Source organism: Lissotriton helveticus, chromosome 5_1 (genome assembly GCF_964261635.1).
Source record: "Lissotriton helveticus chromosome 5_1, aLisHel1.1, whole genome shotgun sequence".
Classification (NCBI taxonomy): Eukaryota; Metazoa; Chordata; class Amphibia; order Caudata; family Salamandridae; genus Lissotriton; species Lissotriton helveticus.
In genome coordinates this window covers 1,911,171,640-1,911,188,384 of record NC_136065.1, presented here as the reverse complement: position 1 = coordinate 1,911,188,384, position 16,745 = coordinate 1,911,171,640, and the positions used below count along the sequence as shown (strand labels likewise).

Below are 16,745 nucleotides of genomic sequence, written 5' to 3'. Positions count from 1 at the left end.
TGCAGAGACACATCTAGTTAATTTAGGAGATCTATGTTACTGAGTCATGAGTCTTTACATTATGGAAGATGTACACTGAATGAGGCACTCGTTTTATCCCTATCAACCATTGTTTAGGTTTTCTCTTTTGCATTACTTTTGATGTCAGGATTGCATGCTCTGCGATGGCCTACTATGTGTAGCACACAATATTATCTGAAGGGTCCTGTCCACTGTTTTATCAATAAATGTAATTGTGTTATCTGACCATAATGTCACAATAAAGATGTTCGAAAAATAAAATTCACAGCACTGGCCCATTGCCAGGTCAAGTTTTATAATATCACGCTTGGTGCATGAGAAATATCAAATTATAGTGAATAGGATTGACAGTTTCCATCTTTAACTATATAGCAAAAACCTTTCTCTGGGAGGATCCACATGGCTGCCACCACATTGGCAGATACTAGAACTAGTAGCTCTTTCTCTCTCAGGCCTGCATATTTGGCGCAATCGCTGAGACCCGCATGCGTTGTTGCCACAGTGACGGGATTCACTGAAACGTTCTGTGTACAACCAAACAATATGGTGGTTCAGCTGTGTTTATAATAATCAACAAGGAAGTGCACAGTGTACCAACTTAGAATGATGAGCAGCTGAAATGAAATCTAGAGTAACCTTGAATTTGCAGAAGTCAGAAAGGAATCTTTATTAATCAGGTTTACAGGAAAGAAAACAAACCCTTTAATAAAAATGACAGTGGCACCTTCAAAAACCTTATTTAAGAAACATCTGAAATTGTAAGGGAAAAAACTGTGAACTAAACCCTTGAATGAGACTGTATGCTGTGTCCCTCAGACCTTCAAAAGAGCATTGCTATTGTCGCCCACTCTATAACTGCACAGCAATAACATATTTAAAGGCCTCTATCATCTTGTAGCTAAATTCACGTTAGCTCTTAATCGGCCACTTGCTCCAATATCCATCTCTTCACTTATTTTAAGGCAAATATCTGTGTTCTGATGGTCAGTGAAGAATGAGGTTATGAGCGTACATCATGTATCCACTTTATCAATAGGATGCAGTATACGAATGTGTTAATACAAATCCGACAACGTGATGGGGACATTGTTTATGCAGTAAACAGTTTCATGAGGCCACCCTCACATGTTGATCTAATCTAGCAATGACAGCATGACTGTAAAACATCACTCAATATTAAATTGTAGTACAGACACCAAACGGCCTTTTAACTTTGTGAACTGGGATCAACAGAGGTTCCCAAGGACAACTTGGTTCCATAAATTGGTGGCTGGCCTGCAGTTGGTCTTTTGAGTTACATTCCGTTGGTCAAGTTCAAGAGCAAACTCCACAGTCTTTCCCTCACTTAGTAGTTACGATTTCTATTTTCTGTAGCATAAAGATTCCAGTCCAGGCTCACAGGTTGGAAGTTGTGCTGACTGTGTTCAGAATTTTCGTTCTGAGGATTTCACCACCTTGCCATCAACCTCCTCGGTCACGATGGTTCGAACCTGAGTGGTAGATGTGCTTGTTTTTGTGCTGGAGCTGGCAGAGGAGCTAGATCCTCCTAGGATACAAAGAAGAAACAAATATTATCGATAACACCTGTGAATTTACAATTTTAATTAATACCTGACATTTGTAGCAAGAAACATATAGGAATTTAGAACGGCGACATATAATCACATACATTTATAGAAATAACGTTGTGATGAAAATCGCCCATTTTTACAAGTTCATTATATTTGGTGTCTAATTGTTCCCATGCCTATATTTTGTTTGGTAAAACGTAAAAGTCAATTACATGCTAATAAGAATGGCATGGCCACTAGAAGGAAAAGGTAAGTTCTAATGTGCATGGAGACACCAGTGTTTCTTATGTCCTTCTATGTATAGAATAATCTCACCGATATTAAGAGACCAGTTACATTAAATCAAGGATAAAAGTTTGCAAGCATTGAGGTTGGCAATAGATAGAAAAAACAAGTGGTAGATTTGCCATTCAGGTCTCTGCGATATGTCTTTGAAAACTGTGCAGTGGTGTTGCTCACTGGTACCAAAACACAAAAGCAGAGATAATCATGGGCAAACTCACATTCTGGCTAGAGTAGTGCAGAGCATTCTTTAATTATGATTTCTGTTTTGTTCTTCCTACATTTTGCTAAAACGTTTACTAAATTCTGTACATTTTCTCCTTAATAAGACTGTTCCCCACGTTATCTAAGGTGGGATGAGCTGACTACGTTGGGCATCACCTAATTTGCACGTTCCTACTAAATTCCAGGAGGGATACAGTCATGTGGCAGGCAATTTAAATAAATGATTGCACTTTCATTAATTGACTTGGTGCATGTGTAGGAATTTTAATTTTCCTCTGGAGCTGTCTTTAATGTCATCTGTTATGCTACAGTTTTGTGGATCTATTCTATAAGAAGAAAAGCTACTCACCGCCTTTTACAGCTGAAGATGTCCAAGCGGCAGATCTGTGAAAAAGACCTCTTTGTTAACCATGTGGCAGATAAAATACATTTATACAATTCAAAAACATAGATTGTATAGGATGAACTATATAGTCTACTGACCTACTAAGAATGCAGTAGAAGATAAACATTGGTTTTACATTGCACAGCTATTTTTAAATATATTAAGGCCCTCTTCATATTCTCCATCATATGTTGGTTTTGTAACAGACACACACAGGGCAGCATACACCTATACTCCCAGTAGAACTGAAGCCCTCACCATACTCCACAAAGCACCCTGTTCTGTCTGGATTCTGTTGGCATCAATACTCGGTTTTATTTAAGTTACATCCATGTGCAAGACGTACAATGTAGGGGTTTCCATTGACGAGGACGGCGAGGATGCGGAAGGAGAGAAAGACCATGGCAAGTAGGGTGCTTCAACATTCGGTAAGTGCCTTTTTTATTATATCTAAATTAGGGAGGGTGGAGGGGAGCGGAGTTTTTTCCAACTCCGTGGAACTCTGCGCAGTGGCACTACACCTGCTACACCTGGGGTTAGATAGGTACCAATTGGTGCTATGAGTTTCATCTTTGGGGACACTAAATCATAGCTTCTTTTTCAGAATCAAACTGAATGTCGATTATTGTGCATGAATTTCTGACACAAGATTTTCTAGGTACACCGGAATTAGTAAACCTGCCATTGCGCCTGGTATAAATCAAACACGACATTTTTTATTAAGTCAGGAATAGCATGATCCCAAGATCTTCGGTTAACATGCTAATGTGGTGCATTGTCGTTTTTTTATAGAGTGCTAATCACCAGTGAGGGTATCCAGGTACTTGCCGGTAGGCCGGTGTGGGCTTCCCCGGAGTTAATCGAAGAGCCAAGTCTTCAGCTTCTTGTGGGATTTGAGGAGCGATACAGAGGACCTGATGTGGTGAGGGAGGTTTTCCAAGTCTTAGGGGCGGTGTGTGAGTAAGCGCAAGCCCCACTCTGTTCTTCTGTATGCAGGGGATGTGTGTGTGAGTGAGAGACTAGCTGAGTGGAGGTGCGTGGATGATTGTTGGAAATGGATGCATGTGTTGAGGTAAGTGGTGCCTCTGCTGTGCACTCTACACAATTGGAACAGAGGAACAAATATGAATTGATGCATAAAGTTTTCGAAGTGATTGCATTTTTTGGGAACCACAACAAATAAGAGATGGTAAAGTGAAACATACGGACTTCCGAAAGAGCTTTTTCCATGTTTGACAACAGCATGAATGCAATACTTCTGTGGTGGCCATCTTGGAACAGGATTTGTTAAAGGATTACAAATTAAATTAAAGGCAGCCATCTTTTAATGCATTTGTAACATTTTAACAAACCCATTTGAAGATGGCCAACGTGGACGCCAACATCTGCAGTGGTCACCTCTGAATGAATGTATTGAAATAAAACAAACCCATTCCTAAGTGCCTGCTGTGCACTCAGGCACACAAGTAGTCGGCCGTCTTGACATGGTCCTAAAACCATTTTAAGATGAACACTCTGTGATAGCATCACTTGAGTGAAAAAGTAGAAAAGAAAATGGACTGGGAGAAGTGCACAAAGAGATGGAGGGGAGAAATTGATGAGCTGCGCTAGGGGAAATTTTAGTTTAGAGAAAGAAATCTTGACAAATTGTGCAGATGAGTTATGCATCACAGTGAATCTGGGTTAAAATTCTATGGGCAGCCACCGTAGGTTCAGGATGTACACTATTCTTCAGCCATAACTAGCCAGCAACAATGGTTATAGTGGACAAAAGAATGACGCTCAATGAGGATCCCATTTCATGCCTGATGAAGAATGGGCTTTATGATGTGGTCGGTATCTTATGTCACTTACTTGGCATCCTGACCCTCTAGCAGCTGTCGGTACATGTCGATTTCCATTTCCAGGCGGTTCTTCACATCCAGGAGCCTCTTGTACTCCATGTTCTGGTTCTCCATGTCGCCTCTTAGGTTTACGAGCTGTGCTTCCAAACCGCTGATGATATTTTGGATTTGGAGGAGCTGGGCTCCGTAGCGGCCTTCTGTTTCGGAAAGGGAGGCTTCCAGGCCGGCTTTCTGATGGTTTAGGGAAAAAAATATTTAGGGAAAAAGGGGATCAGATCTTAACACAGTTGGTTTAACATGACATCAAACAGTCTAGGGTGGAATTAGAGTCTGTCCTTGGGGCATAGAGTAGATGGAGAAGATATATAATTAACAAGATCTGTTTGTTTTGATAGTAAAAGTAAACAGAAACATAGTGGCAGACTATGCACCCTTAGAGCACAGAGATTCTAGAATTTATCATCTGGCCTTGCAACGAATTAGTTTTAGCCATGTGCAATGGAATCCTTTTTTGACCTCTATTTCGTTTGTAAATTGTTATTCCAAAGAGAAATACAGTCAAACTAGTTTCAGATGCCTTGACATACACAATCCATACTGCATTGTATCATAAGTATTTTATTTAGGTGTGCTAACGTTGGTGAAGGTGGACTTCACTAGTTTTGTAAAGTTTTTTCAAATAATCACCAACCTCAACAAAATGGAAACAGAGACAGAAAAACACACACAATCTATTTTCCAAGAAAAAAAATTAGATGCTAGTGTGAAAGTAAAAGTGGCTAACTTACAAAAACGTTGTCTGCTGAATTATGGTTTCATCCAACCATGATATATGGGTGAGAATCAGCACCAAAAAACGTAGTTATTTTAATAGAAATGGCAAAGACAGGGAAAAAGCCTCCTAGCACCCTAAAGTCAAACTGTAAATGAGAATACTGTGGTCGTGCCTGCATGATAAAAGCAACAGCGTTTTCGTATACCTGGGGCAAGCGAGTAGTATATTAAGGGCATGTGAGTGGTTGCCATTTGAGGATAAATTCAAAGACCAAAAAGGCGAAATGGTACATCGTAGGTCTTAAAATTGACAGATTATAGTCAAGATATTTTAAAGCGATCATGTAACCCAGTCCCTACATTTGGAATTAGGGCTATGATAGTTTATGATGGATTCAGTTCACACAGAAGGGTAAAACTATCTAACCACATCACACAACATAGCTACTAACAGATTAGCTGCCACCCAACATGCCTGCTCCTCATCATAACTCTACTGCATTAGTTCTTATTTTTCATTTACGAGGGATACACCATATTACCACGATCCTGCTTCTTCTCCAACACCTTTTCCCTAATTTTGTGCAGTAGATAATTTTTCTGTTGCTTTTTTGTGGTTACTCAAATGTACCTAAGCAAATCAATGCTATTGGAAGCATGGAGCATACCGACAAACTTAACTCATCTAGTGAACCATATTGTAGAATTATTTTATTATAATTGGCTATGGTCTTAACTATAACGTTAACATACCATGCTGAGTTGTGACTGCAGTTCGATTTCCAAGCCCTGCAAGCTGCGTCTTATTTCAGTAATTTCGCTCTTCCCGGATTGCACCTGTTCCACGTTGGCCACCACCTCCTTCTGCAGTTGTTCACTCTATATGTCCAGGTGGGAATGGGGGTGAAAATACCACACAAAAAATTAGCAAGTAGCATTTAGTAAAGAGGCTTTGTGAAAGTTAGTTATGCATATGTTAAATTGGCCAACGTACAGCGGCAATGAACCTGCCCTCGGCTTCTCTGCGGTTCTTGTCGGCCATGAACTCGTACTGCTCTCTCATCTCTGCAAGAACCTTGGTCAAGTCATTCCCTGGAGCAGCGTCCATCTCCACGCTGACCTTGCCGGCCGCATGTGTGCGCATTTCACCCATCTCCTATACAGAAAGAACACAAATAGTCACTCTTTAGTAACAGCATGAGTAAATTGTTTACAACAAATGTTATGTGCTATTTTTTTTAAATTAAATCTAAGTGCGCAACTCCCCAAAAAAATTCTGTGAGCAAGTGGGACTTAATCCAAACATAGGTGAGACTTGCACCCAACATAGGTCTGACATACACCGATCACAGGTGTGACTTACTTACAACATAGGTGTGACTTACACCCAACATGGTTCTGACATACACCGATCATAGGTGGGACTTACATACCACATCGGTGAGATTTACTTTTTTATTTCCGTGAGTAGGACAGCAATAAACCATGAAGCCGGTTCACAAAGGCATTTGTGAGTATGTGAAGTACCACCACCAGAGTCGTACTTTACGGACTCACACATGCCTTTGTGAATCAGCCCCAAAATATCCAACTCAAGTGAGCAAAAGGGTAAAGAGGGCACAGTCTTATCTGTGATAATTGTATATGGGCAGTTTCTGAGTATTCAAATTCTATTCTCATTTTAGATATTTTAGCGATGTGATCTAGGACTTTGGGATAGAGTTAAAAGAGCATTGGGTACACAGAGATGCCAGCAACGAACATATGTTGTTAGAACACATGCTATACATCGCATGCCATTACAACGCGGTCGTTACAACGATCGGATTGTTACATCACAAGTCATTAAAACGACTTGCTGTAGGGGGTGCGCTGGATTTAGGAATAGTATCATTTAGTATTCCCACTATAGTTTGTGCAACAGCAGGGAAGGTGTTGGATTGTAGGGCTGTCAAGACCTTCCTATTTCCTTAAATTGGTGTATCCTTAGTTTCCCACTTTTTAGCTGTGTTATGTTGTTACCTTGTCGGGCGCCAGGACGCTCCTTCGCTGGAGCAGCTGTGCGCGTAATAAATGCACATAACATAACATAACCTTCTGCCCCCTAGAGGAAGTCGTTGTAACAACTTGCGATGTAATCGTATGCGGTGTAACAAGGCAGTCGTAACAACCACGTTGGACTGGCATGCGATGTATCGCATACGAACTAAACGATGTCTCCCGCCAATAACGTGGTTTATTGCAGTAGCAGGCAATTTGAAGGGTAAGATTTGATAAAGCACATGCTTGTTGCTAATAGATTTGAGGTTAGTGATTTGAAGAATAAGGGACTCATTCAGAGTTTGTCAGACAGAATACTCCTTTAGAACTTGGCGAATATCCTGTCCACCATGTTACAAGTGCCATATGGTATCATGCACTTGTAATACGGGGGATGGAGCATTTTGTCCACTCAACCCTAAATAAGGCTGAAAGTGAAAGTGTGTCCTCATGTAACGTAACTGGTGCTATGTAAAGCGCTCTGATAACTGATTCGGTTTGGTTCTAGTTCGCGCTATATAAAACTCCCCAAAAAAAAAAAAGGCTCTAAGTAGCAAAGGTATCCCAGTGACCGGAGATCTGTAATCTTTTTATAGAAATTTAACTTTTTATGTGCACAAGGACACTGAAAATCTGGACAATCTGTCAGTGATAGGAAACATTAGCTGAAATCACAGTTATTGATAAGAAATTTGGGATCAGAGATGTAGGGAAGGCAGAGAAAGCCCTTCTAGCGTAAGATGATAAGGGTAATGTCTCTGGGATCAATGACGTGAAGAATGAGGTGGAAGACAGTTATTGATAATGAGTTAGGGACCTTCCGATGTGAGCACCTATTGATGACGTCTTTATGATCATATATTGTGAAATGACTGGGAGTCCCTCAAATGAGTGAATGGCTCATCAGTATGCTTGCTGAGATCCAAATGATAAAAACTGAGCTCAGTCAAAATCTGAAAGTATCTGACAAAATATTGTTGTGCTCTGCTGTGATCAAGCTTGGAACCTAGAGTTTAATGCGAGGCATCAGCAGCGACAGTGGATGCTGGGAATGCACAAGCATCAGGAGTAACGGTGGATGCTAGGAATGCATATAATGTATTTTAGTAGGCATCCCGTAGTAATAATTAGCATTGTAATGAGCAATTTTCATTGTCAAAGAAGCCATTCATAGAGGCCCACAGGACACATATTACAAATAGATTCATGTCTTAGGATATTGTTTGCAAAATCATAGGATATCATGTGGGGTCTAGACCTTCCTTGGGATGCTCTTCACCTTCAGCTACTCACAATCTGGACACATTGTTTACTTTACCTCCTCGTGGTTCTTCTTGAGGTAGGCCAGCTCCTCCTTCAGGCTCTCAATCTGCATCTCCAGGTCAGATCTGGACATGGTCAGCTCATCCAGGACGCGGCGCAGTCCATTGATGTCGGCCTCCACATTCTGGCGCATGGCCAGCTCATTCTCGTACCTTATAACATAAATGGGAATATTCTAACTAAAAAGATCTTCTCTGGTTCCCTTTAGTCAGTTCTACAGGCAACATTTCTCAAAGTATTACAGTCTCCTCTGACTAGAAGACATTCATTTGACTTGTTCAAAAGGTTTAACTTTTATAGTTAATAAAGTAACTTTCTGCCACCCTCTTGCAGCTTTAAATGCAATGCAAATTATGCAATAAATAGCAGGTGTTGATTATGCCCAGTTCAGCCACACTAATTATATTCACCAACAAGTCACAGGATAGCTTGCAAGGAAAGTGAGCTGGATCTTTCACATGCATCCTGGCCCTGGGTGGCAGATTTCTCTTTTTTCCAAGCCCTGTCTCCTACTCAGGTATCTGTGGCGAGGGACTGACTGTTGAAAGATGAAGCAGGTCCTACTGTTTACTCATGGTATGAGGGGGACCCATTCTACCCCTCTGACATTCCAAGAGCCTTACTGGCTTCCTTATTGTCACTGAAGGAAATACTTACACAGTAAATATTTGAATTAGTGTACAAATATATGTCACTCGCCTCTTAAGTAGACTGTAAATATTGTCTCAATGCAAGAGGGTAGATAATGTGGTAAATGGCGAACTGCAGTGCCCCTAAGAGCATTGTCTAGATTTTTACCCCTGAATCTTTGGCAATGGACACAGATACCTGATTCAATGGGCCGCCCTGTGAGGGCTGTGTGGGGACTAATACCACTTGTTATTTAAAAGTGTATTATTTTAGGATGTTGTGTGTGACTGCTGGTTATGGTACTGTTTGGACTCAAGAGGTGTGGATTCAGTCCTGAGTTTTTAAATACTCGAGTTTAGATCTTGGCCACGCTTCCCTAAAACTAGTCCCCGTCTTAGCCGTTCAACGCACGATTTGCATCTCTCAAGAACGGAGGGTGCTGATCGGAAACCAGGATTCCGATCAGCACACTCCAATCTCTTACTCTGCTGTGTAAGAGATTGGAGGTGGCCTTACATGAGGTGTTGTGTGGGCTGGTCTGTGGAGAGATGTGTGACTACAGCGGGTCACTGGGCAGCAGGGATCAGGGCAAGCCGTGGATATGGAGACCATGGAGGCTCTCAGAATGGCCACTTCCATCAGGCATGAAGGGTGTGGAAGCAGTAATACTTGACCATGATTTCAGGATGATTGATATGGACCGGACAGTGATTGGCGAGCTTTGCAGGAGCTCAAATAGCATTGGCGTCAACCCTGATCTGCTCCTATTGGGTAAGACCTGGTCACAGAGCCTCATGCCCACCAGCCAGAAATTCCAGATGGATTTCATAGGATCTGTAGGGCCATATCTCATACCTCCTTAAATATACTTGCTGCTGCCTCACCGTTTACTCTGCTACCACTACAGAGCTAGTGTAAGATACTTCCAGGCGGTACCCACCAGATAGTGAGAAAGCATAGCTGCCCATGGTGAGGAGAGAAGGATTGGCCCCCCAAAGGGGAGGTGCAGTTTGTGTTTGTGCTTCCTTGACTTCTGGAGGGCCTTGGGGTAGTGAAGAGTTGTGTTGTCAGGGTTTGTACAAACTGAGTATGTGTATGTGCAATTAATTTGCAGGGTGAATATCACGGGGAGGGATCCCTAGACTGTCTTATCAGGATGAAACCACCATACACATTCACACATGACACGATGGGGCATATTACCAACAAGTAGCGATATTTATCGCTAAATAGGCTTAGCGACGATTTTTTTATCGCTGGTTATTTTAGCGGAGAAAACATGCTATTAGCAACGTTTTTCTCCATTGTGCTAAAATATCCAGTGATAGCGGCGAAATGCGTGAATATCGCTGAGAATACAGCGATATTCACGCATTAGCGACAAAATGCTCTTAGCCATGTTATCCCCCTCCCATTGGATAACATGGCTAAGAACTGATCTGGGCAGGAGTTAGTATTTGGAGATTTACGCGCTTAGCGCGAATATTTCCAGCGCTACGCCTGCCTTGCTAATAGGCGATAGCGACATTAGCGACTGCTTTCAGTCGCTAACTGGTTGGGTACGCCCACTTTGCATGTCATAGCGATAAACATCGCTGACATGCAAAGCGGGCCCCAAATCGCTCGCTATCGCCTAAAAGCTGTCACTAACATTAGTTAGCGACAGCTTGCTAATAAGGGCGATAGAATTATCGCCGCTTAGCTAAATCGGCGATAATTGCCTATCGACCCACTTGGTAATATGCCCCTATGTGCTTGTACTACATGTTCATAGTAATACACGAGGTTGGTCCTGGTGAAGCTAACAGCAGTTCACTAACACACAAGCCAAGATATGCCACCCTCCTAGCTGCCAAGTTCCCCAGCTCCATGGGTGGTATACTGGTCCAGGCAAGGTTTTTTTTCTCCTTTGAATTCTGGGACTTATAGTCCTGTGTTATTATGGAATAAACTAGACTAAAAGTCCCAGAATTCAAAGAGAAATTCTGGGCCTGAGTGGCAGATTGCACATGGACCTCAGAAACTTGACAGGTTTGCGCCTTAGGAAGGTCAAATGCAAATTTGAGCAAAACGTGCCTATGGGTGAACACATTAAAGAAAGACAGAGGGTACTCACTTCATCCTGAAGTCATCCGCAGCCAGCCTGGCATTGTCAACCGCCAGGATAATCTTGGAATTGCCAGTGGTGGAATCGTAGATCTGGAAAGAAACAGAGAGACGGACTGAGCGGTGCATCTTGGGAGTGAACATGTCTTTTACACCCTCTCCCCCAGCCCTATCTTTGAGTTTAGGTGGGGTCGAGGTAGAACCTGCAACATGTGGTTGTTGGGGGTGTAAGCTCTGGCACAGCCAGTCCATGGTGTCGGAATATCTATGCAAATATCCCACTTACACATCTTTCCCACCTACACTTGTGTCAGCCTCTCCACCTCATCCCTGTAAGTCCCGTCCTTGAACCCTTTCAATTTCCAATCTGAACTCCGGCCTTTAATGCTGGTACCCCCGCCCCCACCCTCCCCATCTCTGCTCCTGCACTGCGCATTGTAAAACCCCCATCATGCACCACACGGGGTCCAAAACATTTCAGCCTGTGTTTTATTCTGTTCACATCAACCTCCCCCACAACCAGAAGGGACAGACTCTTTCGTCGCGGCTTTGGCCTCTGGAAGCCAGAGAACATGTCACCTGCTGCCCCAGCCCTATCAGCCTTTTAGAGGCACTGGTCTGTGGACACGAAAAAAGAAAGGAAAGACAAAAGGAAGTATGAAGACGCACTGGCAGAAGACATAAATTAAGGAAATAAGAATGGAAGGAAGTAAAGGAAAAACGGAGGATGCAAAGAAGAGAGAAATACGGAAAAATAGGAAAGACAAAGAAAATGTATGAAGGAAATGGGAAGAAAACAAATGAAATAATAAGGAAATAATTCAGGCAATGGAAAGGGATGGAGGGAAAGGGAGAAGAGAACTAAGAAATGTGGAGCATCTATAAACTGTATAAAGAGATGAAGAATAAAAGGTGAACAAGAAGTGAAACTACGTGTACCAGAATGCAAGGTGGTGTGAGCTAGAGGCCCGGACTAGCTGAACAGCCCAGGGCATTGAAAATAAGGTGCGTGTTGAGATGTAGTTAGATCGTTGAATGAAAGCGAAAACGACTAGAGGGCAGCAAGATCTACAAACCTTCTTCAGTTAGGTTTGACTTCACCGGCCAGTCTCAGCTTTGCATTCTAGGACATGCAGTTTTACATTTTCTGCATACACAGCCCTGTTATGTAAAGAGCCAGAACTGCAGCTCTCTTAAATTCCCGACGCCCAAGAGTGAGCAGCCCATGATCCAGTCGAGGTATTTTTCTTTGCATTCTGGTATTTGTAGTACTTTTGATTCCGTTGCGAAATTAGGACTACGAATCCTAGAATGCAAAAAGAAATCTAAGATGTATAATATACTAATGCAAGGACCTGGGAAACATGAGAATCCGGGAACCCGTCTAAGTTACTTGGCCTGCAGAATTAGACAGTTCAATTTTGGGAAAATATAGGTCCGACTCCAACAGTCCTCAGGTAGTAAATTTATCGACCTCAGAACGATGCAAGGCTGAGTTAACTAACTTGTGAGAGGTATTACTGTTATAAATATACTCCAGAAGAATGCAGAATAACTGGAAAATACAGGCTGCCAAAGTAGCGACCATAAATGCTTCCCTGCAGTCAGTTCCCGTTGATTAAAGTTCCTAAATCTAAGCATAATCCCAATTATCTCCTGCCAACTGTCTCAGTAAAATACCAAGTGCTTAAAAGTTAGAATCCTTTTAAAACATGAGGATACGAACCAATAATTCTGTTGGCTGCTTGGGAGTAGAGAAAAGTGAGTAACATACTGTGTTTTTTGATGGGCTGGACACGTGGGGTGGGGGTTGTTTAACTGTGCAACTTTGACTCATACTGCCACGCAGCTATGTGTTTTTTTTTTAATTCAAACCCCCTGTTCATAGGATTTTCTGACACGAATATTTTTGGTGTGAGTAAATCTGCTCCGAGCTCAATGGAGTGGGCGGAGAGTAGGTGTTCCACTACTGGAATGCCCTGTAAGTTCCTACACATAAACAAACGATCCCTTTCTCTGTACGCTCAAACTCCTCAACGACCAGTTCCCACCCTGCCAATGTCAGAAATGTACTACTGACAAGAGCAGGAGTAAATCGTTTTCCAAGATGGGCAGTGATCCACCCAAAATTAATTGAAGTTTAGGTACAGGAGGTTCTATGTGGGGGGGGGGGGGGAAGGGGAGAACCATGCACTGGAGATGTTCTATTCTGAGTTGCAGTGGCCAAACTGTGGTACTCTCTCAATTTGAGCTTGCAGGAAGAAACAAATCAACATTGTTTTAGATGCCAGCTGAAATGCTGGCTTTTTATAAATTATGGGGCATTAGGGGAATTGTGGTGCAGGGCAGCACAGCAAGTTACCTTGCGGCACTGTCCTGCATCATAGGGAAAGGGCAGTAATGCATCATATGTATCCAATAAGGTCAGCGTAGCACCAATGCAGGCACCCATGCACCTTGGCGCAAGGGTGCCTGTGTTGTACGCAGCTTTTTTTGGTTCAGGAAGGGGCACCTTCATGCACAGAACCAATTCATAGAGGCATTTCCTCTTTCCATGTGTGCTGCAAAATGTAGCTCACATGGAAAGAGGAAATAAGCGAGGAAAAATAAACATATTTCCCCTCGTTACGCCTCGCCTGGAGAAGGCATATCTTTTTGGCACATTTCCAAGTTTACCAGGTTTGGTCAATCTGGGTATGATTCAAAAACCATGGGATTTGTGTGAGAACATATACTGCAACGCCCATGGAATGCCTCCCTTGCACAGAGTAATGCAACAAGCGATTTGCTCTGCATTGCATTACTTCATATTTGTGAAGCTGTTCAAAGCTGTTCAAAGCCACGCAAAGTGGCTTTGTGTGACTTAATGACTAAGAGGTTTGCGTCATGCATGTACCACGCTGTGAGGTGCACACAAAGCCCTCATAAATATGCCCTGAAGTGTCTTCCACCGTTTTCCCCAGTCACTGTTAGGTTTAAAGCATGTCTTCTTACAGCGCTAAGAAGCATCTGCATACCAGCACTCTGCAAACAAATGGTTACATAACCTAACCTAACATACTATACCTTGGCTCGCAGATCTTCGATGGTCTTGTAGTAGTGGCCGTAGTCCCGCTGAGTGGCGGAGGAGGCGGACGCGCCCTGCTTGTCGTACCACTCGCGGATCTTGCGCTCCAGCTCGGTGTTGGACTCCTCCAGAGAGCGCACCTTGTCCAGGTAGCTGGCCAGACGTTCGTTCAAGTTCTGCATGGTCTGCTTATCATTGCCAGCGAAGAAAGAGGATTCACCGGCACCACCACCAAAACCACCACCGAATCCACCGCCGAAGCCACCACCGCTGCCACCACCAAAGCCTCCGGCAGAGAAGCCACCACCAGACGAGTAGCCCCCACCAGAGGAGCCCCCAAAGCCAAGCCCACCCCCTGCCCCGGAATAGACCTGCCTTGCACTGGACATACTGATGCCCCCGGCTCCACCACCCCCGTGGATGCTCAGGGCTTTAGGGGCACCGCCGAAAGAGACCCGGGAGCTGGACATACTCTGTCTGGAGAAGGCAGAAGACATGGTGGAAGCAGGCAGGAGACAGGACAAGCACCCGGACGGCTACCGACACAGCTTTTTCAAGAGAATCAGAGTGCACCTCCCCGGCCTTCCCTCTCCCCATTTATACTCTAAAAGTGGGCGTCGCCCGCGGAGCAGGTAGTGCCCCCTGGACGCACTCCGCACCCTTGACAAGCAGGCCGGCGTTGACAAGCGTTGACAAGCGTCTCATTGGCCTTCGACAAATTCCTTGGAGACAGATGCACAACGAAGTGATTTTTTTTCTTACTCTTCTTAACAAAAGGCACCTTGCTCAAGGCTACAGTTTTGGCACAGAGCTCAGATTTCAGCAAACTGTACCTCTCTCTCTGCAAATCCAGAAATCGTGAGCATGCAATGCGAGGCGATCTGACCGAATCAAACCAGTTTCAAAGCTAGTTTCTGCAATTCCGAATCCTGTCACTAGAATTATCGTATCTGATCGCACTTTGGAACTGATCTACCTTCAAATGAAAAACTCCTTTCATCCGGGGGCCTCAGACCTTCCCGTTTGTGCATCTATTTACTGTGTTTTCTGTCTACTTCAAACATTGTGTATCAGCCACTTGAGAAGCGACTCATCGCGCCTCGCTCCTATGTGCCAAAAATGCCCTCGCTGGGTCTTTAATTGAGGACTTTGGCTTCTGACGTTGAAGCCACTGCATTTATGCATTTATTGGAAGGGGCGGGGTATTACCGACCTGACCCATCGCTCCTTTCAACAAAATATGAACAATATCCAGTGGCGGGCCAGTGTGTCATGGGCCCTGGTGCAAGGTAGGAACGGGAACCCTGGCCGCAGTTGGAACTGTAAAATACAGCAATAATCAGGGGTTTCGTAGGGCCATTAGGCATCCAGCTTGATGCCACTTCTACGTGAGGAAGGCCCTTGACAACGCCGTGGAAGGCCCGCAGAACCCAGCCGCGATGCTTACAAAGGTTACTTACTCTTTTGGGAATCCTGTTGGGCCTTTCTATTTTCCTGCTTCCCCATCCCAAATTTAGGGGCAGATTTACAAGCCCTTTGCGCCACTTTTGCGTCACTTTCCCCATGTTAAAAGTGACGCAAAAGTGGCGCAAGGGGCTTGTAAATCTGCCCCTTAGTCTTTTGCGCGATTTGCCGTAAAAAGAATTTGGACGGCAGCCGCCCTTTTGAACCAAACCAAGCCTCTTTTTAGTAGTTCGACTGTTGGCCGGTGTCTGAGACAAATGCATTGACTGGTGAGATCTCGAGGGACAGCCCAGTAATTACAGACACGAATGCAGAAATATGCCAAATAAAACAGAAACAAAACTGCTGGGAAGAGGATAACTGGCAAGGCACTCCCTTACTGATGGCCTGTACCCTACACAATGTCATAGTGTGCCATGCAGTTCAGCATCACAAGAGAAATCCTTGGCCACTGGTCAGGTTTAAATACGTGCCTCGCTTAAGTATGCGAATCAGAAACAAATTATTATAATGAACTAGGTATTTTTAAATGCATTTCCCCATATGGTGAATACATAAAAATGACCAGTTCTTCCTCTTGGTTTTACCACACTCCCAGATAAAGAGTGATTATCGAGAGGCATATTCTGTGCAGTGCCCTCTGTATACCCCCCACCCCCCGTCTGCCTGTACGCCTTTCATATGACCCTGCCAGCGGCACCAGAACTGACTAGTCTTGTCCCAATCGAAACAGTGGCCAGGTCAGGACTTTATGTCACAGGTCACACGATGAGCTCAAATGGAAGCCGCTCCCCATTCTCCCCGAGGGAGTTCAACATATCCCAGCAGATTAGACACGGGATAAAGGAAGTAAGGCATGTTTAGACTATACCATCCATCCACCTCCCTTAGAGGCAGAGAGTGACAGCGGCCCTCAGGCGCGAGGGGTGGAGGGAGAGCCGAGGTCAGGGGGTGCAGCCTCAGCTGATGCTACCCATGCGGAGGCGGGGCCATGCACTACCTGCTCTACCTTT

At 43.8% G+C, this 16,745-nt stretch overlaps 1 protein-coding gene across 1 annotated transcript; it reads right to left on the bottom strand.

Moving 5' to 3' along the window:
- Positions 1–663: 663 nt before the first annotated feature.
- LOC144755995 (keratin, type I cytoskeletal 19-like) lies at positions 664–15,393 on the bottom strand. The gene is made up of 8 exons (XM_078645467.1): positions 14,268–15,393; positions 11,212–11,294; positions 8,461–8,617; positions 6,097–6,258; positions 5,856–5,981; positions 4,339–4,559; positions 2,449–2,483; positions 664–1,567 (listed from the first exon to the last, which is right to left on the bottom strand). Exons 1-8 carry the CDS (start codon positions 14,763–14,765, stop codon positions 1,446–1,448), a joined length of 1,404 nt encoding a protein of 467 aa, XP_078501593.1. The 5' UTR covers positions 14,766–15,393; the 3' UTR covers positions 664–1,445.
- Between the last annotated feature and the right edge of the window lie 1,352 nt (positions 15,394–16,745).

What these genes read in the sequence shown, in the direction of transcription:
- LOC144755995 (XM_078645467.1), bottom strand. Translation starts at nt 14,765, where the DNA reads ATGTCTTCTGCCTTCTCCAGACAGAGTATGTCCAGCTCCCGGGTCTCT. An exon ending in TCAAGAAGAACCACGAGGAG is followed by an intron (nt 6,259 to 8,460) that starts GTAAAGTAAACA and finishes CTTTCTGTATAG; the next exon opens with GAGATGGGTGAAATGCGCAC. An exon ending in AGGGCAGGTTCATTGCCGCT is followed by an intron (nt 5,982 to 6,096) that starts GTACGTTGGCCA and finishes CTGGACATATAG; the next exon opens with AGTGAACAACTGCAGAAGGA.